This window comes from Scleropages formosus, chromosome 8 (genome assembly GCF_900964775.1).
Source record: "Scleropages formosus chromosome 8, fSclFor1.1, whole genome shotgun sequence".
Taxonomy (NCBI): Eukaryota; Metazoa; Chordata; class Actinopteri; order Osteoglossiformes; family Osteoglossidae; genus Scleropages; species Scleropages formosus.
In genome coordinates this window covers 30,403,269-30,425,537 of record NC_041813.1, presented here as the reverse complement: position 1 = coordinate 30,425,537, position 22,269 = coordinate 30,403,269, and the positions used below count along the sequence as shown (strand labels likewise).

The 22,269-nt window shown below is 41.9% G+C and overlaps 1 protein-coding gene and 2 long non-coding RNA genes across 3 annotated transcripts; 2 read left to right on the top strand and 1 right to left on the bottom strand.

Moving 5' to 3' along the window:
• The first annotated feature begins 69 nt into the window (after positions 1 to 69).
• On the top strand, positions 70 to 1,527 carry LOC108941713 (uncharacterized). The gene is made up of 3 exons (XR_001966643.1): positions 70 to 228; positions 600 to 760; positions 1,357 to 1,527. It is a non-coding gene; the product is annotated as an uncharacterized LOC108941713 (long non-coding RNA).
• An 8,993-nt stretch (positions 1,528 to 10,520) lies between these two features.
• Positions 10,521 to 13,138, top strand: LOC108941712 (uncharacterized). Its single transcript, XR_001966642.2, has 3 exons — positions 10,521 to 10,855; positions 11,122 to 11,239; positions 12,612 to 13,138. It is a non-coding gene; the product is annotated as an uncharacterized LOC108941712 (long non-coding RNA).
• Positions 13,139 to 15,445: 2,307 nt separating this feature from the next.
• LOC108941714 (reprimo-like protein) lies at positions 15,446 to 16,831 on the bottom strand. Its single transcript, XM_018764500.2, has one exon. The coding sequence runs from the start codon at positions 16,456 to 16,458 to the stop codon at positions 16,141 to 16,143; it is 318 nt and encodes a 105-aa protein (XP_018620016.1). The 5' UTR covers positions 16,459 to 16,831; the 3' UTR covers positions 15,446 to 16,140.
• Positions 16,832 to 22,269: the final 5,438 nt, after the last annotated feature.

The following is a 22,269-nucleotide window of genomic DNA, read 5'->3' as shown; positions in this document are numbered from 1 at the left end:
ACGCATCGCTTTCACATTAATACACATGAATAAGCATGTGTGACATATTCGCAAAATAATGCACACATTCAGACCCCGCTAAGTTCTCCGTCTTTCTGAGCCGAAGAACGCCCTGCTTCGGCGCCCTAATTTTTTCCGTGTGTCACACACACTGTGACAGCGATCGCAGCGCTTTGGTATCAATGCGCCATCTCGTTCTCTCAGACTCTAAGGTCTGTTTTACCTCAGGTGTGCTTTTAAAGTTTTTCTTCGCTATTTTTTCTTTTTAAACTTAATTCACCCCGTGCTCATGTTTAATAACCTAGCAGTTAATATCTTGTCGATTATAGAAAGTACTTGTCTTGGGAATGTCATATGCTGTATATGATATGTTATGTTTGTTTCGAAGTCAAGTGTCCAGGTAATTTACTTCTTTCACAAAGAACTGGGTAAAAACTGGAGATTAACAGACAGGTCTGTCACGCGAAATTTTTGTGCATAAAAATGATTTTAATTGATTTAATTTAGGTGTGAGTTTGAGTAGCTCACATAGCTGTTGCCAGTTTTTTCTGCCATGATTACTAGCAATGATGTCACAGTACTGTAGTGGTATTTTTTAGATCATAGATGGAGACAAAATACTGCAATGAGAGGATGAGGATGGAGGGGAGGTGAAAAGAGAGGAAGGGCAACGTGGACAAGCCAGACAGGGGATCATGGTGGTGTCAGAGAGGAGGAGGAGGAGAACGATGGAGATTAGTCATCACACCTGGGAGGAAGAGTGAGTTACCACCAGTAGAGATGGATAATATTTGTAAAATATAAAGCATTAAATTCTAGTTGGCATCCCTCTTTTTAAGGTCTATAATGCAGATCACTTTAAAATAAACAGCTTTATACCTTTTTAAGAAGAAACTTCCAACGGAATATTAAGATCCTTGCTGATGCTCCTGAGGCTGCTTTGATATTATTTTTATTATTATACTGTGTACACTTTTTGTGAACTGTTTCTGTTAATCCCATGGAAATCACAGTGGTTATTAATCAAGTGAATTGAACATTGAATTGAATATTTGTTTAATGGAATAATGAAATATTTGTAATGTTTTCGTTTGCAGCTGTAGTGGGATTTTGCTTAATGGGCACTATTTGTGTTGATTTATCAAGGACAGTGAGAGGAAAAATTAAAATCGCCATGTTCTCTTTCCTTGTTCAAAATATTATTTTCTCTCAAAGCAGATTGAAAGTTATACACAATTGGGACTTTATTTTCAGTGCATGGAGTGCGAGTAATTACAGTATACCCCTGCTGAGGTGTCTTTGTGTGCTTACAGCTGTCGTCTTCTTTCTCCCTCTCCCTTTCTCCATCTCTCTCAGCACTTCCCTCCTCCCTGTCCTGACCACGCAAAGACACATTTAAAACTCTGTAATTAATCAACATGAGGCAGGGGACACGTGGGAAGACTTTGGTTTTCAACGGGCTTCATTGCCACGCATGCAAACCGGAAACAGAAGAGCTCGAGAAAGTGAGTGGACTAAAAACAGCAGCCGCAGGCCGCCGGTGAGCACATCTAAAAAGGGGCGGGAAAAATCAGACCAATGTCTGCGGATTGTACCGTAAGCTTAAGATATGAAAGAGCCAAACTTGTTCGGAAGTTGTGAAAGTAAAACTGCTGCTATACCTTTGAGAAAAGTGTCTAGTTTCTTTAATGAGTCTTTTAGTTATGACAGTGAAGGTGGTTGCAGTTGACTTAGTACTGTTAAAAATTATTCAGCTGATGCCTTTGTCCAAAATGATTTATACTGTGAGGTTTGTATACTGAGATACTTAAAATGATTTCCCCATTTATACAGCTGGGTTAGCTCCATTGAAGCAAATCAGGGTAACAACTTTGCTGAAGGGTATTACCTTGGGAGCTGTGATTCGAACCCGGGTCGGAAGGCAGCAGGTTTATCAACAATGCTACCCATCACCCCAGAATGTGGTTCATAAATTTTCTAGAAAATTTCTGCAAAGTTAGTTTATAATAATATTAAGTCTGAAAAATTAAATGTTTACATCTTCACCCAGGCAAGGAATATCCCAGAATAATTAATTTATGCTTTACAGATTTTTTTGAGAATTTAGTTATTATATCAGTGCTAGTAGTGTATATCAAAGCTGCTCTTTGATTTAGTTCATTATCTAGATATTCAGCTGCCTTTGATTGTGGAAGCTGCATTCATTCTAGAATTATTATGCATTATTTTGGTTTGCCATGTCTTTCTTTGATGTTGATAATAAGGATGATACGGGTGGTCAGTAATAGAATATGATCTATGGGTTATGACAAATAGCACCTTTGATTAAAAGGCTTTCTTTTCCTGGGGCCACTTGAAAAAAATGTTTTGACCAATGCTGACAGTCAAATATTTTCATAAGACTTGATGAAGGTGTATTCAGAAAAACAAAAAGTATGTTCATTGATAGATCAAAAATTGAGCTACAACTGTTTTGTTTTTAATGTATGTGTGTCACTGTATATGAGCACAGTACAGTCTTCTTGGGTTGCTTCTTTTTATTTACGCCAGTCCAAACTGCCACTTTGATACTGACATTACGACCTAACATTGTCCATGCAAAACTGCATTTCTCTCTCTCAATTTGTTTGCTTGTGAATGTTAACATGACTAAACCAACACTCTCCTAGAAATCATTAATAATGGGCATTTTCTGTTATCATAATTTTACTCCTTTGAAATTAACACGGACCCAAGCGATCAGATTGCATCAAAGTTTATTTTATAATTAATGACACATTAACATCAAGTCTAGAGCAAGTAAGTTGCCTCATAAGCATGTTATTTAACATAATACATTTTTATGATAGTGAAAAGCTTGGCTTCATGCTGCTGTAGATTGGTCTAATTCTTGTCATACCATTTTTTGTCACTGCATGGTTTCAATAACTGAACCCCCTCCCATCCCCACCCTCTGCTGCCTGGCGACAGCGGTCATCAGCTTGCTCAGTTCCTATGGCAACCCTAACCTGTCACTGCACAGGCAGAGTGATGTGAGGGTTTGGGGTGAGGTGGATGGCATCAGCTGGTAATCTGGCACTATCCTTACACTGCAATCTGTTATTGGGCAAGGCAGGAAACGGTGCACGACCGTGCTTTTCAACCCGTGCTCCTTCCTATGTCACTCAGGGCCCACGCTCTGACATGGTGATGAGACATCCTTGGACGAATGACCCCTCTCTCTCTGCTGACAGAGCTGTTTAGACCCCATCAGTGCCTCTACTGAGGGACACCGTGGGCTGAAAGTCAGTATTTAATGAGCTCTGGTGAGACCTTCCACTGTTGGCAGCCTGCGGCACGAAAGGTGACAGAGGTTCAGTGCCCTCCGGTTTTAAGGAGGAGGATTGCGTGAAGCACACGGACTTGGTGAAATTATCATGCACTTTCCATCATACTGCTTGTGTCTGCAGATACATGTAAAGAAAGCCAAGGCTTGTTTTATATTCTCTATTATTATTCTGTGCCTTCAGCCAGCTATAAGAATGCAAGCCTATAATCACCATATTACCCTTTCATGTAGTTTTGAGACTAAGGCTCAGTTACGTGTTAAATCTAAGTCTGAATCACTATAGGAATCCCAGGAATTTATATGTTCAGTAGTTTTTGCATCCTCTTCTTAAACTAATATGCATTTTATTATTCAAGGCTAAACAGAAGCACTGTTGAAGCTGGGTAGCTAAGGAGGTCAATGCTTTCAGATATTTTTTCCATTAAAGATGAACATGTGTGGACAACCATGGGATGGATCTTAACCAAGGTCATTAATGGTTTGTCACTCCATGTTGTTTTGAGCCAAAAAGAGGGGCAGTGGGTTATCACCATTTTTTTTGTTTTCAGTGGAGACCTTAATTCAGGGTGACATGCGGAGCAGATAGGCACTGGACACAAAGATGTGAAGCATCCAAAAAGTGAACCAGCATACTGGGCACCATGGCAGTTAAGGACAGACTTGCAACCTGAGCGTTGCAAAGGAAAGCCCTGTCAACAGTACCCCTGAGCAAGGTTGGTACTACACTGGCTCTGGCTCAGCAATTGAATGAAAAAAAGGTCTTTGTCAGCTTGAATCGTCCATTTTTGTTCAAACCCTTTCCAGTTTAAATTCTGACAGATGAGAAAGGGAGAGACATGGATTCATTTTGACATGTCTAATCTAAAGGGTGATCGAACAACAGGAACAGTTGAAGACATGAATTTCAGTTTCTGTTTATCTCGGTGGAGTCCCGATGATTGACGTAAAAACCACGTGGTGCTGCCAGCTGCACTGTACCAGTTAACACTCACTCCCTCCCTAGTGGGGCTCATTAGCCAGGGGGACAAAGAGGGCGGGTCAATAGCTACTTGTTCTTTGCTCACAGGTTTTACCAGCCCACTGTTGCCATGGCGGTCATCACTGAGGTATCCTTCTGGGACTCCACCTGCCATCACCTGTAGGGGAAATTAAAGTGCTAAAGTCATGAGCTGAGAAGAGCTTCACAGCCTGTAAATTTTTTTTGACTGCACTTGAATGGTTGGTCACTGTCAGAGTTGCAGATTCTGTACTCCAGGTTTTAACTTTGTTCCACATGCAGGTTCAGCTTTTGAGTTATGTAATGGATTTGTTTGGATATATCCCACTGAAACAAGACTGCATGTGTGCTTGTTTGTGTGAACATGTGTATAAGGGGATAGATGTGACATCCGTAATAAGCGCATTTCAAGCTCAATGCTGGTTATTTAAGATGTCAGTTCCAAAAGGACAGAGAAAGTGACAGAGAAAGAGGGGTTCGTGAAGAAAAGGGTTGTTGCCACAAATCCACGCATGTAACAAAATCTGACACACAACACACAGACTGAATATAACACCTCTGGCATTCCTCTATGTGTTTAAAGAGATTAGGCTATTATAATGAAATTGCTGACATCAGGCAACAGCAGAAATGTAAGATATTATTGTTATTATTATTATTATTAGTAGTAGTAGTAGTAGTAGATATAATATTAGTGAAAGTATTTGTGTCACTGGGGGGCGCAGTGGTGCAGTGGGTTGGACCACTGTCCTGCTTTCTGGTGGGTCTGGGGTTCAAGTCCCGCTTGGGGTGCCTTGTGACGGACTGGCGTCCCGTCCTGGGTGTGTCCCCTCCCTCTCCGGCCTTACGCCCTGTGTTACCGGGTAGGCTCCGGTTTCCCGCGACCCTGTACGGGACAAGCGGTTCTGAAAATGTGTGTGTGTGTGTGTGTGTGTGTGTGTGTGTGTGTGTGTGTGTGTGTATTTGTGTCTTTAGTTGATGGTGACATAGCTTTTGTGCTACAGTTAAGGAATTAGACGATCAAAGTATGTTTAATGTAAACTGCAACCGGGGCAATGTGCCAACAAATTTAATTGTAATAAGTACCCTTGGAATTCCTCTGCATCTTATATGGTGTTTATAACTATAAAATGTAATATAATTTACAACTATATGATATAATTTTAAAACCAAATCATATATTATAATTTTCTATGAGATGTACGTCACTTTGGAGAAAAGCATCTGCTAAATGAATGCATGTAAATGTGAATGTAAATGTGTAGACCATAAGCACAGCATATTTCAAACAAATTGAAAATATGGAAAATCTGTGTTCTTCCTGAGTCATATCTTATGCATTTCTGTCTAGTTTTTATTTCTACCTTGGACATTCTTATGAGTAAAGTAATTCCAGTGTAATACATTCTACTTGTTTTTGCTGAGCCGCAAGCCTCGTATGTCTTTCGGTATATCTGCTTCATTCCACTATCATATGAAGCCAGTGAATTACATCTGTCAAATAACATCCATTACTGTTGTAATGGGGGAACTGAAAATGAATGAAGGGAAAAGCTATACCATAGGAAACCCACAGGAACAAAGGAGGGGGAAGGAAAAATGAGAGGAGAGAAATTTCAGAAGGCCTGAGGCTGGCAACACATGTAGTTTGCGGCTGCAGTAAAACGAGCCAGCTGTCCGCTGTGAAGATGCTCAGCATCCTACAATTTTATTTTCTCCTTTCTGCTGCTGAAAAAACCTCGAAAACCCATCACTGAAACCATGTCGGAGCACACCCAGTTCCACTGTGTTATTTTAACAGGCAAGTCTTTGTCTTGGGAATCATGATGGATGGCCGATATTTACCATCCACACGGATAGGGTCAGAGAAAGGCATTTCCTTAGACTAATTGGTTTAATTTTCTGAGAGTTGCTTCACATGCTGGCATAGATTCATTTCTTTTTCTTAACACTTTCTTAACTACTGCAGAACCTGCCTTCAGTACTGCAGAGTACACGTATATTCTGAGAATGGAAAAGGAAGACTGCTTTCTCTTTGCATGTAGCTGGGTTTTTGAAAGGCCTCTACCAGCTCTCTCTCAGGTTTGTTGTCAGTAAATCCTCTCTATTCCTCTCAGTCCAAATGAACTGCATTATGCTGAGAGGAAAATAAGTTTTTCAGTGATAGGTTGCCTGAGTCTGCATTTAAATAGCCTCCATTGAAAAAATATTGCCCAATAGATGGCTGAATAAATTACAGCTTCCCACAGGAAACGAGCACATTGTTACAGGTGAATATTCCCCCGATGCTTTACTGCCTCAGACATCAATTCTAAAACCATTGTCTTTTGAACTGCTGTGTGATGGGTATTTACAAAACCCAGAATTTTTTTCCCCACATCTACTGTGCCACTTGGGAAGCTTCTGTTCCCTAATAAAAACTTTCTGTCCCTGGAATCCACAGGCAGCTGTAAGCCACCCCAGGGTCCATTAAGAGACTCAGTTTTCTCAGTGTTTGTGTGCCTCAGGCAGGGAGAATTATCACATACGCTGATGACCAGGACACGCACTTTGTCGCTGGGCACTGGCGCTCTCAAAGCACTGCAAGGGAAATGATGTTGACAAATGTTTTTTTTACTCTGCTAGGTTCGATGATCGAGAGACGTGTCCTGGCTTCAGCATACGAGGAGTGCTTAAGATGGTCCCTGAAGCCCAAACCTTCCAGACATCCTTAACAGCAGAGTGAACCTAGCACAAAGGTTAGGAGCTTGTTTCATCTGTGAGTTGAGTATTGTACAACAGTGTGTGTCTTTGTGTGTGTCCCAGACTCCTGAAATGTGAGTTGTGGTAATGCACCTACCCCACTCTGTCCCCCTGGCTCCTGCCTGTGGAGGTCTCATCATCGCCGCAGTAGAAAATGTTCCCCGTTGGGTGTTCTTTGAATACTGCTGGGCCGTGGCAAGGGAGCAGCCTGAGCTGCGCTTTTCTGAGGTGATGTAATTATGTATAATTTCTTCGCTCATGCATTTCTCTTTTCATTCTGCAAAAATTAGTCATGCCCCAATGAGCCATCTCTCCTCTCTCTACTTCTGTTTTGTTTTTTCTCTTCACCCCTCCTAAGCCCCTTAGCACTAACCTCCATTGTCACTACCACTATCACCCTCCAAATCAGTGCTGTTACTTCATTCTGGCATTCTTGCCTTATAGCTGGGAGGCAGGATGAACAAATCAGGTTCGGTAGCAGGAGATATAGCCAGGATGTCTAGCTTCGCTATCTGCATTTCTAATGGGAAGACTCTTCTCGGTTTGCCACTGTATTTTTTTCATATGGAAAATTATAGGTAATGGCACTTGGTGCTTTCTGCTGTACCCCCGTCTTCTGCTATCACATTTACACATCTCTTGGGCCATCCTCATTTTTCTAAATGTGGCCACTCATCTGAAGCATGGGGAGGTTTTCTTAAACTTTTTTTCTGGAAACCACCACTTCATCCTGTCAGTATGAATGAAGGCAATTTAAAATGCTGTAGAGGAATGTACTAAAGCACTGAGGCATCAGTCAGTGGTCTTTTAGTGCTGTGTACTGATCCTTCCATCCTTCGATCCTGATCCTTCGGGCAGGACTGGAACTGGACATCAATGAGGAGTTGTAATTCTAAAGTGAGAATCAAGGTAAGAATAGGATGAATGTTTATTTAATTTTGTGATGATGCTCACTTAAGCGCAGTGTCATGGTTTAGGAGACAACAAATTTCCTCAATACTGTCTTGTAGGATTCACACTGAAAATGTTGTGAAGTCCAGTCTGGGTCACGGTACCAGTGCATCAAGTGACCTGACCTGAGATGATCTCCTTAACCCTCACAGCTTGTACAGGTTTGTCAAGGAGTGTGGTTATCTAACCCATGTTCTGCAGAAGTCAATATAGGCAATTATACTGCAGGGGCTGCAGTTCCCCACACTTCATGCGAGTGATTGAATCCCACAGCGTATTTTTAGAACATTCTGGTACCGGCCTGTAACAAACACTCTCTCTTGTGTGTTAGATGCCAGTTTTCTGCTCCATCATGTCCATCATGTATTGACATGCGGATTGACTCCTGAGAGAGTCCTCCTACTCCTGGAGTATGTCTACACCCGTGAACAGAATGACGACACATATTGTGTAAGAAATGTAACACACGCATACCAAAAAGCTGCAATGCATTAGCCCCTCCACCTGCCCTCATGTAGGCAGTACATCAAGGATGAAGATGTTCATTAATGTCAATATAATTATATACTGCATATGTATTAGTATGGGTCCATTCTCAGTGGAGTGTACCTGGTTATTATCCAGTTTTCTATAAACACATACACACAGAGGCTGAAACCGCTTGTCCCAAGAGGGGTTGCGGCAAACCGGAGCCTAACCCGGCAACACAGGGCGTAAGACTGGAGGGGGAGGAGACAAACCCAGGATAGGTCGCCAGTCCGTCACAAGGCACCCCAACCGGGACTTGAACCCCAGACCCACCAGAGAGTAGAACCCAGCCAAACCCACTGTGCCACTGCAACCCCCCCACTTTCTGTAAGCATACTTCTTCAGTACATTCGGTCTTCAGTGACACTGACCTCAAAGTACCTTAGCATAATGATTTTTTTGTCTGATGGCTTGTTCACCTTTGACTTTGTTCCAGAGTCTTCTGTTTTCTTCTTTTTCACAGTGTGCTATGATCCAGTGTATGCCTCTTAGCATTCACCAACAGGGAAGTGCCAAAGAGAGATGGGGCATGGAAGCAGGGGAGGAGCTGGCAGAAGACAGGCCCACCCGCAAGGAGCCCATACACACCCGTAGAAACCCATAGCAACATTCTCGACTTTGCTCTCCCACGATGCTATTAATATATTTACAGCAGGCAAAGAAATCCTTCCTCTCTGCTTGGAAATGCGTTCCCTTAATTAGCAGAGGACAGAATGGTGAGGTTGTGTAGCGTCGCCTTGCACGCCTACATACGTAATATGGAAATATCATCTCCCTGTTCACGTGCCTTTGCTGGCATAACAATGAGATGGTGTTTGTGAAGTGCTTCAAAACCTCACAGTTCTAAATATCCTGCGTGCTCCAGTTGGGTTGGATAACTTGTCATATCCGCCATTCTAAGGTAGCACTGTGGGATTACTGAATGGTGTCATGATCATACTCAAGAGGCTGTATTTGGTCCTGAGGGTGTCCACTGAATGGTTGGATCAGATCACAAAATCATGTCAAAGGTTTCTCTGAAGTTATATATTTTGCTAAAGTAGGTATTGCCATACAGCAGTTCATGTAATTTAGTTCAAACAGGTAGTATAATTCAAAGTAAATAGCCTGTAGGCTTGATCTCTATTAATTGATTCTCACTAGCCAATAAGCCAATTAAGAACACAAAGCAGGGTTTTCCAACAGTTTCAGACTTAATAGAACAAGGTAACATAAAAGGTCAACTCCGTAATCCATACCACCGATGCCATGGAAACGGCTTAATGAGATCATGTGACCTGCATGCTGAGGTGGTTGCTTTTTGTTTCCCATTTTTACTGCATCATATTAAATAATAATGTAGGATGTCAAGTCTGGAAAAGGCATCTTCTCCAAATATATCCCTCAGGAATCAGATAACAGGATCTTGTTAAAAAAAAAATGGTTAACAGCAGCTTATGAAGTTAAATACCATTCATTATTATGATTTGTTCGCTTATTATTCAGTACAGTGGTGTTTTTGCCCATTATGCAATCATTTTACTTCCACAGCGAGTATTGTTCTGTACAGTGACTTTTATCAGACATTTTGGACACTCACTTGATGTCTCAAATCCATTAGATTTTTGTTCCTCAGTAGTATCATTCTGCATATTTACTGGCTAAATCAACTGTTTCTGGATAAATGTAGCATTAACCTCTCCTTAACCCCGAAGACAATAACTGCTAGTACAAAAGCATGGCTTCACTTGGAGCACGGGGGGGCAGCGGGCTCGGCCAGGTCCTGCTCTCTGGTGGGTCTGGGGTTCGAGTCCTGCTTGGGGGTGCCTTGTGACGGACTGGTGTCCTGTCCTGGGTGTGTCCTCTTCTCTTCCAGCCTTACGCCCTGTGTTGCCAGGTTAGGCTCTGGCTCGCTGTGACCCTCTGCTTGGGACAAGCAGCTTCAGTAAACGTGTGTGTCTGTCTATATATATATATATAAATACACACAATATATCTATTGTATCTGATATCTATTATAGCACTCTATTAACACAGTCACAATTTTTCCAAAACAAAACCATCTACTTTATATACTTCCTACCTCCTCTGCATCACACTGACAATCTCAATCACAGCCATCAAGTTAAATAGAAATTATAATTGAGATGCTATTATTAGTTTGTTTAGATGACACTTTCATCGAAGTGGCAATATTAAGCTACTTACAATTGTTTTCCTATTTATACTGCAGGATAATTTTTACTGTATCAATTCAGAGTAAGTAGCTTGGTCAAGAGGACCCAGTGGGTACAGCTGATGCCTCAGAGTTCTTGAGCTGCTTGGTGGGCGTGAGTATAGGACAACCAGTGGTCTGTTGGGTGCAGGTGCTGCCTTTGAATGCAAAAGTTGTCGGTTCAAATCTGACTTCTACCTGTAGTAGATTCAGTTAAGGTATTTATTCTCAAAATGTTCCATAAAAATTACCCAACTATGTAAATGGGTAAATAAATATAAGTTGCTTTGGAGAAACATATCAGCTAAGTGAATGTGATGTATGTAGATGTTTGTGTGACAGCTGTACCTTTCTCCCTCTGTTTTTGTGCCCTTCGGATAGGCATGAAAAAAGACTTTTGAAAGCCGCTTCTGTTCCACCCTTGCCTGCAAAATCACGTGAATCATTGCCAAGGGTTGGCTTCAACTGGCTGGCAATTCCACTCAAACTTTGCTCAAAGGTATTGCAGCAGGATTTGGGATTTGAACCTGGCTGTCGCCAAAGCAGAAGGTTCTTCAGCGTCATTCATTTGTTAGTAATGCTGCAGAGCACCTCTAACTGCACAGAGTCCATGTGTTTCGCAGAGTGAAAGACACAGGCAGTGCTCTTTACTCACTGCCCTTAACCACTTGTCCAAGTCAGGGTCACTGTGTTAGGAATCCGTACTGGAAACCCAGGGCACACGGCTAAGCAGAGATGTCCCTGAACAGGATGCCAATGCATCACAGGGTTAGGCAGTCATCTTGTAAACTTTGTCTTTTTATAGCATAAACATCTGTCGGCCAAATTATTAAAATGTCTCTGTCCATGGTGTACTTTCTCTCACACCCTATGTTTGCTGGATAGACTGTGGTCCTCCATGACCCTGTATTGTTGTTGATAACAAATGAGTGAACAAAAAATATAACTTTAAAGAAAATAGCTTTTTGTAATCATGGTCCTGCAGAAATACACCTTTTATTCCTGGCGTTTTAATTCTGAGTGAGATATATTCAATCAATTTTTTTCCCAGAATAAATAATGGTAATCTGACCCCTCACAATGGGTCAGAATGCCTACCAGGATGATTTCACAGAACAAATTAATGCTGTTATGTGAGGAGTGGGTGTGTGTATGTAGTTACAATAATACTTTTTATGAGACATTTTCAACTTGCTGTAAATAAGTGTAGTTGTAAGGCGTGAAATGCATTATGTAAAACAAACGATTCATGAGATAAATGGAAACAACTCAGTAGTTCCAAATGTGCTCTAGGGGTCCCTGTGATACGGCTGTGATGTCGCAGACCCGTGGGAGGTGGGAATCTTTCTGCTGTGGTTTTTCTGATAACATCTATAGATTGTTAGAGGGATGGGAGGTGACTGGGTGGGATGTGGGGGGGGGGGGGGGCGATCTCCCACAAAGGGCAGATCTCCTGGGTCGTACTGACCCGCTGAATGAAGAAGGCTCTCTTCGCAGGTGAAGAACAACGAACAGGGTGGGGGGCTCCTGATAGAGGCTGCAATGATAACGAGAGATGCTGGCAGATAGACTTGTGAAGGAAGCTATTTTAGAGTGTAAAGCAGGCAAACTCTCAAATGGGCATATTGATGAAGAAAAGGGCTGGAGAGGGTGGGGTGGGAGTGGAGGGAGATGAAATGGCTGATTAATTTCCATCCGAAGGCGGACAGAAAAAGGCCAGTGGCTGACAAGGAGGCGTTGGCGGAAGGCACCGGAAAGGAGAAAGAGCGAAATGGAGAGCAAGAGGCAGCAAGGTTCCAGACCGACTGTTACTGAGTCCTGTATGAGCCGAGGTTTAGAATGTCTGTCTCAGTCTCTTTCTGATGTTCCAGACTGTTCCAGACCCCAGACTGCTGTAACACTCCTTACTGGTTCACTTCCTTCACCCGGAAAACCTAGGGGTGAGTCCTGAGATGTCCCTAATCTCTCACTCAAGGACAGAAGTAGAGACAGGAGGAGAGATCTGCAGTATGGACGTCAGACATGTGGACTGAGCCTGCTTGCAAATATCCGCGGCCCTACCTGACAATTTCTCCATATTCAGTTCTGAGCTTTCCTACATGTCCTCGTCACAGTGTTACTTCCTGTCTGCCCCACTTTGCTCCTTGTCCATCCACATTGTGGAAATATAGGAGTTCCTCTCTCCAATACTGATGTTTCCTGTGGCTCTGCAGCTTGTGATGGTCTGCTCAAACACCATGAAGTGACTTATTACACTATGAACATGGTAACTGAAGTACTGTTCTACTTCCATACATACTGTACGTATATGTGGTGTACGCCTTAGTGAGTTTGGTGAAGATCTGGTTTAGGGTTATAGTATTTTTGGAGTTGTATTGTACATTATTGCTGTACAAAAACTGCAGGTAAGGAAATTAAGAAAATTAAAAGTTCTGTTGTTTATTTTCTTGGCATTCTTCATACATTTTATAGCCTACTTCTTTTTCTTCACAGAAAATTGTAGAAATGACTTTAACTGAGAGAATAACAATTAACCCTTATTAGAAAAAGGTCCAAAATAACTTTGCTGCAGATCTCATTCTCTTCTAGTGTTACGCGCTTGTTCATTTATCAGATGCCTGTCTCCAAAGTGACATCAGAATCAGAATCAGAATGAGCTTTATTCCCAAGTATGTTCACACAAACAAGGAATTTGTCTTGGTGACAGAAACTTCCACAGCATGCAACTCTATATGCAAGAACACACTGAACGCTTCTTAAAGTGAATAGGCTCATGTATCTTCATGCTATAATTTTGCAGTCTGATACTTAACTACACAGTACCTGTATAATTACTTCATTTTCTGTCTGACTCGCTCTTCCGTATGTTCCATTTGCCAGCCTTTGGCATTTTAGCTCTTCATTTGGGTTGAATAAAGTTTTATTTGAACCTAAATATGTGAACTCAGTGATAGACAGGTAGATAAATGAACAACTTTATGAAGCTTGTTCTGCAGGTGTGGTAACAGGCTGGGAAAGATAGGCAAGAGCTGTCTACACTCTGAATGCAGATGAGACAGTAATTACTGCGCTGCCGGTGTTCTTGCCCTCGACAGGTCTCCCATTAGGTGCAAATTATATGTGTTCTTCAAACTGAAGATTTTATTATTGCTGTTAAGATCAAACTTGTGTAAAAAATCTATAGATATCCATAGCGCAAGAATACTTACAAAAACAAACATTTGAGGGAATTCTTTCCATTTGTTTTACCAGAAAGACTAAAAAGCAGGTTATGTGCACTTTTTTGGACTCAGATACCCACTGTACCGCGTAAGCTGTAAAACAGTGCTCCTTTTTACCCACCGATGGCAACCATAGCAACCGGTAATGTAGTAGTCTGCACCATTCGATGTACCCACAGGGTACGGCCTTACACAGATGGGCAGACATCAGGCTTGTAGACACTTGTGTGAATGTGTATCTTCCGAAGTACTTAATGTAAATTCCAAAGTGAATCACTTTAGTCACACATAAGTATTACTTATTTCCGTCCAAAGTAACTTACAGTTTTAGCCACTGATGCAGCGGGATGGATTCCTGGAGTAATCTGAGGTAAGTACTTTGGCCAGATAAATGCTGGGTCACTCTTGTCACCTAAACTGACAATCTGAAGTTCACAAGTCTTTGTCCTTAATGACCATGTGACTGGCTATGATCTTTTAAACGAGATGTTCAGTCTGGCAGGTGCGGAGCAGTAGAGCGAATGCGTTCACTGTGGACTCTGTTCAGTCACTTTACTTCTGAAACCAATGAGCGCGTTATTTGGGGCGTAATAGAGCCAGGTTCATTAAAAAAGAATGTGCTGTGATGCGTGTGCCGTGGAGAGTCACGCCTTCCCTTCCCTGATGACATGTAGCGTTGAGCCCTCAATAGCCGAGAGCCCCCCCATTGATAGTTTTCATGTTGTTATGCAGCTGGCAATTTGCTTTCGCTCACACATTCCTCCATTTTTTTTTAATTAAATGTGCTGAGGCTCCATGGCCATTGCCAAAATAAGCCTTGTATTATAAAAATCTTATTTTAAATCTTAGTTTTTCATTTGGCTTGTGGGATATTTCCCTATTTTTAGAACAATCTAAAAAAATCACGTTTAGTTTACTTAGCTACGAAGAGTTTTGGTTCTTTGCAATTAATGTAACTTATAAACAGATTACTTGCATGTTTCCAAGCAATATTTCTGCAGTTATTTGAAAAAAATATTTTACTGCTTTTTGTTGATATTATAGCTATTTGCTCCGATACGGTGTCCACTTCTTAAGAACGTAGTAACAGCTGAGTAAAATGAGTAACACTTTTAGATGTATGCGTTTTTACTGCGCACCAGTGACGCAACTTTTTCTGGACAGCTGTCGTCTTAACAGTAAAAAACCTGTTACATTTACATGTCCATGTATTCATTTATCAGGCGCTTTTCTCCAAATCGACGTGCATCTCGTAGAAATACAATTTGTTCAAAGAAACAGTTACTGTCGCTGAACTGAACTGCGCTTCGTCCCTAACAGTTTTGTCTGAGCGGGACGTGTCGTGATGGGGCAAAGAAACGTGTGTGAAACGTTGTACTTTGGTCAAGAGCGGTACGTGGCCCATGGCCACGAGTAAAGACTTAGGATCCAGAGATAAAGACTCTTTATTTTTAATGCGTCATGCATGTCGTTTCATCCGTACAAAACATATAGCATCTGTAAAAAGTGCAAAAACGTTGTATTCAAGTTCACTGTAAACAACCAAGCACCAAATAACGCTTTTTGGAGGAAAACCAAGTTCAAGTGCAGTAATAAAGTGAACATGCGCATGTCGACCACCAAAGAGCAGCCTTCTCCGAGCGTGCGTTTTAAAGTGGAGTCTGCAAAAAGGCCGTTTCCAAAATATATCCACATCATTGGTACAGTACTTACACGAGTGTTTAGTGTCATGCACAAAAATATGCATGCGTTAACTTTCGACATCTATAAACTTTGCGTTTGAACAACGAACATCGATACCGATACATTACCCCCATAATATACATATAGTAAGCTGAAGGTATTAAAATAATTAAAGTATATTTTGTTCTAACTAGTACTATTGACATTCGTTTTTTTCTTCCAAGGATACAAACAAGACTAGACCTGAACCCCCGCGCGCCCAGACACGTAAAACTGCGATACATTCATGTTTCATTGCAAACAAACTTCTTTCACTCGAGAAATGACTTTAGTTTGACGAAGCCTCCTCGGCGGCAGCAGGAGAAGACGACCCCCCCCCCCCCCTTCGACAATCGCTACTGGCACATGAAATATCGTTTGCATATTTAGCGGCACCCCGGAGGCCAAGTTCCGGCGGCGGCGGCAGCATATCCCCTGAAGAGCCGCGCGGACTACGCTAGTTCAGTCCGATGATGACAGCCTCCACGTCCCTGGACGGCCGGCGCTCCTTCACCAAAAAGTTGATCATGCTCTCCGACTTGATCATGAGGTTGCAGCCCAGGAAGAAGATGCCGAATATGACGGTGAGGGAGAGCACGCAGAGCACGGCGATTTGCACCACGCGCGTCACGAAGAGTTTGCGCTCGTCTGCCGGGAGAGCGAGCGACGCCCCGTCGCTCGTGGACATGGAGCCGCCGCTGCAGCAGTCCACCAGGCTCCTGTTGAAGAGCATGTCGTGTGTGAGGACAGTGTGGTTGAACACGGTGCCGTTCATCTTCCAGCGCGGGTCGCACAGCTAAACGCGGCGACTCCACACAGGCGCAAAACTCCCGAAGGACGAGGCGAGATCAGAAGAGAAGGAGAAAATAAAAGCGGAGGAAGAGCTGCACGCGCACAGCGAGCGAAACTGAGCCACTTCACTTGTAGCGCTGAACCGTACTGGGAACTTCGAACAAAGTATCTCACTTGACTTGGCGCCTCCTCTCACTGGGATCCGGCTCGCGACTGAGCGTATTTCACGAGCGAGCGACAGCTGTGCAGCGCAGTCTTGAAAGAGTCCGCTCGCCCGGTCATGTCGCGTTAACTTCCTTCTTCTCCTTCTCCTTCTCCTTCTCCCTCTCCCTCCCGCGCACCTGCGCTCGCCACTTCTCTCATAGAAAGGGTGCGAGCGCGGACCACCGACGTGGGGAGGAGAGAGGAGGGAGAGGGGAGGGAGTGGGGAGGGGAGGCGAAGATCGGAAGCCTCGAGAGCGTGCGGCGCAAGTCCAAAAAAGAACTGCACTGACTGCGCGCACTGTCCGCATCGGCGGAGCGGCAGGGATTTTATTTAGACAGTTTGATTTCACTTCGGGACCTTGGGTCCGTTTTGTACGCCTACAGTCTTTTTAACTGTGGGTGTGATTAATGAGTGTTATGTCTCAAATGTTGGACTTTTAAAATAAACTTTTACACGTGGATCCCACACAGTCCAAGTGCTTTCGTTTAAGAGGTTGCACATAAAAGCTCGATTATTCGTTTTTTAAAGAGACCACCAAACATTACATAAATAATTCAACAAGAGCTACAGGCCTATTCCACTGGGAAACGCAGGAATTTAACATTCTTGTGTCTAAGATGCTCAGCTCTACATTGCTTTCCTTTCCCATTCACAGCTCAGGGCACGCGGTACAGTTGTAATATGGATGGAACTTTTTTGCCTTTCTGTGGCCAAATGATGTTCATTCATTCATTCATTCATTCATTCATTCATTTAAGAGAGGGAAAGGGGGAAACCGACACAGAGTCCACAGGACAGAAATATGTAATACAATATATGTGTATTGTGAGGAACAAATGTTAAGGAATTGAACCTGTAAATCTATGCAATACACTATTAGAAACCATGTTTACCGCTGCTCCCTGGTGCTATTTCTGTCGAGATTAATCCATGTGAAGTAAAAAGAAGACTTTCTGGAAGTTCACAATGTAAATATCAGGTTAAATGTAAAGTAAGCCTTCCCTGGAGCTCTCCTGGCAGCATTGCTGAAAATGCTTCTCTAGTTCTAGAGGCTCAGTGCAAGGCCTTGTTGATGCCATTGTGTGAGGGGCCCTCCTATTGCAACCTTTGACACTACAAAGCGTATAGCACAAAAATGATGAACACATGCTGTACAGATACACATCTCTACACTTTGTACATTTACCTTCTACCACATAAAGCCAATATGCCATTGATGTTGCATAACGCCTTCTGTATATTTCGTTATTTTATTATTTGTCACTGAGAGGTTCCATTTGTGCTCATCTTTCCAAACCCTTTCATGGCCAAGTACATTTCTGAAAGTCATGAAATGTTGGAAATCAGATGGGTTCCCTGAATTGGTAGTTTGATTACATGATGCCTGAGTCTAATTTTGAAGATTAAAGGGCCCATTTATTACACATATTTTTGTGCATTAACTGTAATAATTCTGCAGTTGTGGATAAATGGCTTTAAATAACAACAGAGTTGCAAACTATTATTAGCCACTATGATATTACCTTTAATGAATCCTTGGGCCCCAAAATGTCACTGTCAACAGTGTAACCCTAACAAACTTTACTACAGTTAAAATCTATTGTAATATATAAATTAAGTTCAAATGTAATCGCAGCGGTATCAGGAACAATCTTCACGGTATTGCAGACTGTCATGGTCTAATCATTTTTTTTTCAGCAAGAAGATTTCATTTTTATTTTAGTTCCAGACAGCTATTAATTGGTAAATCAGAACATTGTAATTGAATGCGTACTGCTAACTTGGCATGTGTACCATGCAGCAGGTGACATGTTAATGAGTTGTTACAAAGGCACAGAGATATTAAAAACCCAGACCGGTATAATTGAAACCGACTTTAGAGTCTTGCTTTTCTGAATGAGAAAATCATGTAAATGTCATGAAATGAAAACTTCTTCAGTGATGTCCAGTTGTTTTTCATACCTTCACACACCCATTGCAGTAGGACACTTTACATTTCTGTTCTTCTGTTTTGTAAATAAATATAGATCTATATATACATACAGTACATAGATGTTTAATTTGTGATGATTCTGATTTGTTGCTTAGCAACAATGAACCAGCCTGAATAGCAACAGACGGTGGAGAAAGTTATTTTGGTTAAAGAATGGGTGGGGGGTATGAGGATCGAGGATGAAGAAGTCATGAGAGCATTACTGCTTAACAGGATGAAATCAGCAGCCTAGCAACTCCAGCTAATGGGAAAATAACCCTTAGCAACCGGGAGATTTAGGAGCCATAAGTTAGAATTTAACTCCCGGTTCATTACATTAGTAGTATGTGCACTCTGAAACAGCGTAAACTCTAGACATGTTACCCATCTACAGAGCTGAGCACTTATTAAAGAAATTCAGTTTGAACATCATTTTCAAAGATTGGTTTACTTCTCCTCACATCTGAACCAGCAGTTTCTGGACCAATTCGCAATATCCCGTTCTATCTTCCATAATTTATATCCAATAAATATGAAATTGTGCGTGTGTATGTGTGTGTGTGTGTGTGTGTGTGTGTGTCTGTATGTGAGTGTTTGGGGGGTTGCTGTGTTCATTTGGGGTTTTGTCTGAGTATGATCTGTTTGCTGGTTCAGCTAATGTCATTTGAGAAAGATGAACCAGGATTACCTCAGTGTTACGCCTCTAGAACAGTGAATCGTGAAATCCATGAACCGCCAGTAATTAGACTCTGATAGCAGCAGTGGCCTCCAAAGCCCAAGGGTCTGAGAAACCCACAGTACAATCCATTTGTTTCGGTTTGCTCTCTGTTACAGGTTCCTACAAATATCGATCTCTTGTGGAATACCTGCCCTGTGGGGTTGAGGTGCTGCAGGTCCTGCCAGGGACTCATTAAAAATGAAACTCAACAGAAATTATTGATCACTTTAGAAAGAACATGAGAAAACTAACAAATCAAGAGACAGATACTCAATCTGGACTAAGCAAATACACTCTATATGAATATCAAATACTGCTGTGATATGGCAATGCAGGTTATTTCTATGCTGACGTTATTGCATAGTGCTGTACAAGAGTTTTGTTTAAGATGTATGGGGGATTGCTTGTTAACTGTGGATTATTGCAGAGAAATACACCTTCTTAACAGGTGGAAAATTTACTACTGTAACTCATCAGTAAATATATGTTTTGCTGAAGAAAAACAATGGAAACTGTGAAGCACTATATTCTGCCTGTACTAAAAGATACTGTAAAAGTGTTATTTTAATTAATGTCTGGGATTTTCTGTCTGGAAAAAAAAAATGGAGTGAATTTACATTCAGTTTGCTTTTGTAAAACCTCCAAGTATTTTACGTAAGTGTTTCCGACGTAATAGAACTGTGAAATTCTTTTTGTACGATAAAAAGAATATATCCAGGAATAAATATGTGCAGTTTTAAAAATCTTTCTCCTTCCAGGATTACGTGTAGTGTATTGATCGTGTAAGGATTTATATATGCTGTCAATCATTCAAATTAAACAAATCTATATATTTTGTGCTAATATGCACAGAAGGAAGTAGATTTCTCATTAAGTTGCTTTAAAAGTGGAGGCAGTTATGAGAGTTAAAAGTGTATTGCTGTTTCCATTTACATTTCAAAGTGTAATCCTTTCAAGCTCACTGTGTTTAACGTGCAAAGCGTTCCGAGTTATTGATGCTGCTTCTGTCTCCCTCTGAAAAGCTAGTATCACGCTTCTCCATGGGCCAGTCATGTGGAGAGACAGACTTAGCTTTCCATCTCTTTCTCACATCATGAGAAACTCTTCATGGGTTTTTACAGACTCTATGACTTGAGTTTCTGAGGTGTGCTGTGTTGGAACCGCCTGGTCATGGACTTGTCTCAAAGGTAAGAACAGAACAGATAGCTGGACAGCTGGGATCAAAGAGGGAAAGAAGTTTCCTATGGAAAATCTTCCAGTGAACCGAATCTGACTGAGAGCCACAGTGACACCCACCATCATCAGGGAACAGAGGCAACAGATACTCTGAACTGCACCAGTGGAAATTACACAGTTGCGTAAAGGGGTAACTAATTCTTAGAGAAACTTAATCTTAACGAGTTAGCAACAAAATAACAGTCCTCCTCCCATAGGCCACAGTCCAAAGACATGCTGTTCAGGTTCCCCATAGTGTGTAAGTGAGAGAGGTAGTGTGTTCCACTAATGTTTGGATGAGTGACCCATTGTAAGTTATGTTTCTAGCAGTGTAATTCACCTTGGCAAATAAAGTGTGTGATCTGATAACACTACATAGAGTGTATTGGAAGTCGCTTTGGAAAACAGCATCCGCTAAATAAATAAATGTAAATGTAAACAGCAACAATAAGAATAATAATAATAATAAATTCAAGTAAGAATCCCTTTCTTTTTTAGTCACTTTTAAAGTGTTCAAGAGAAAAGAGGCTTTCGTTCAGCTTCTGTGCAGACTGTGTACACTGTGTAGACGTCGTCTCATCTCCAGCTGTAGTCTAGACTTAGAAGCAGCCCCAGGTCAGTGCCATTCCTATCGTCCTAATAGCTGGTAATCTATCGCTCCCCCCAAGAACAATGTGAGCCTGCCTCTGCTCTAAGTTTATTTGTTTGACAAAGCAGGGGGGCAAACCAGTAGGGCCAGCAAGGGCCAATAAAACCAATCAGATAAAAACCCCCAATACAGAAGCATCAAAAGTGCTTTAACACCCCAGGAGCAATCAGGACGAAATGCCAGAAGACTCGACTGGGGTATTATAGCTTATCTGTTTATTTTCCCGTTTCTCACCACTGCCGTTCCAGAACATTGCTGGTGGTAACCTAGCAACTGGCAGAGACAGAAAATCGAGGTGGGCATAGGGGCCAGGATTCAATAAGAGAAAAAATAAGCAGACGGATAAGAGAGGGGCATTGTTGCCTCGACTTCGGCCTCCTGGTCAATTTCTAGAGGGTGTCAGCGCCAGAGGAAATTGACATTGATCTAATCTCACCCTTTCTCTCCTTCCGCTCTCTATCATTCACTGAGTAATCTGTTTTTGCAGAATGAAAACCGCACTGTACGTGGGTCAAGTACACAATGAAAGCTAAACTGAAGACAATTAATGAAGTGGACAAAGATTAATAAGGTAGATTTAAAGTGAGTGAGATTGTGGGCACAGACGTACATACAAACTCTGTGGTCAGCAAACAGCGTTAAGGACTGAGCACAGTCTTCCTGAGAATTTTTGGCACAACCCTTTCACTTACTAAAATTCACGGCCAAAATGAAACGTGAAATAAGAGAGGAAATTCAGACAAACTACAAACTAAGCCTACAGAACACTGCAATACCTGGGATTGTAGTGGACAGCTTGGTATGATGTTCAGAAACTAGATGTGTTTTCAGTACTGCGAATTGTTCCCATATTTTTTGGATCTTACATGTGTTTGGTGTCACCACCTGATGGCGCCATAGAATCACTAAGGAGATTTTAGTTGGGTCTAGGATACACACACCTGATGGAGCACTGTATACATAGAGTTCAAGGCAGAGGGGAACAAGGTTCAGTTGAATCTTTACTACTTAAGGTTGTCTGCAAGCTCTGAAATT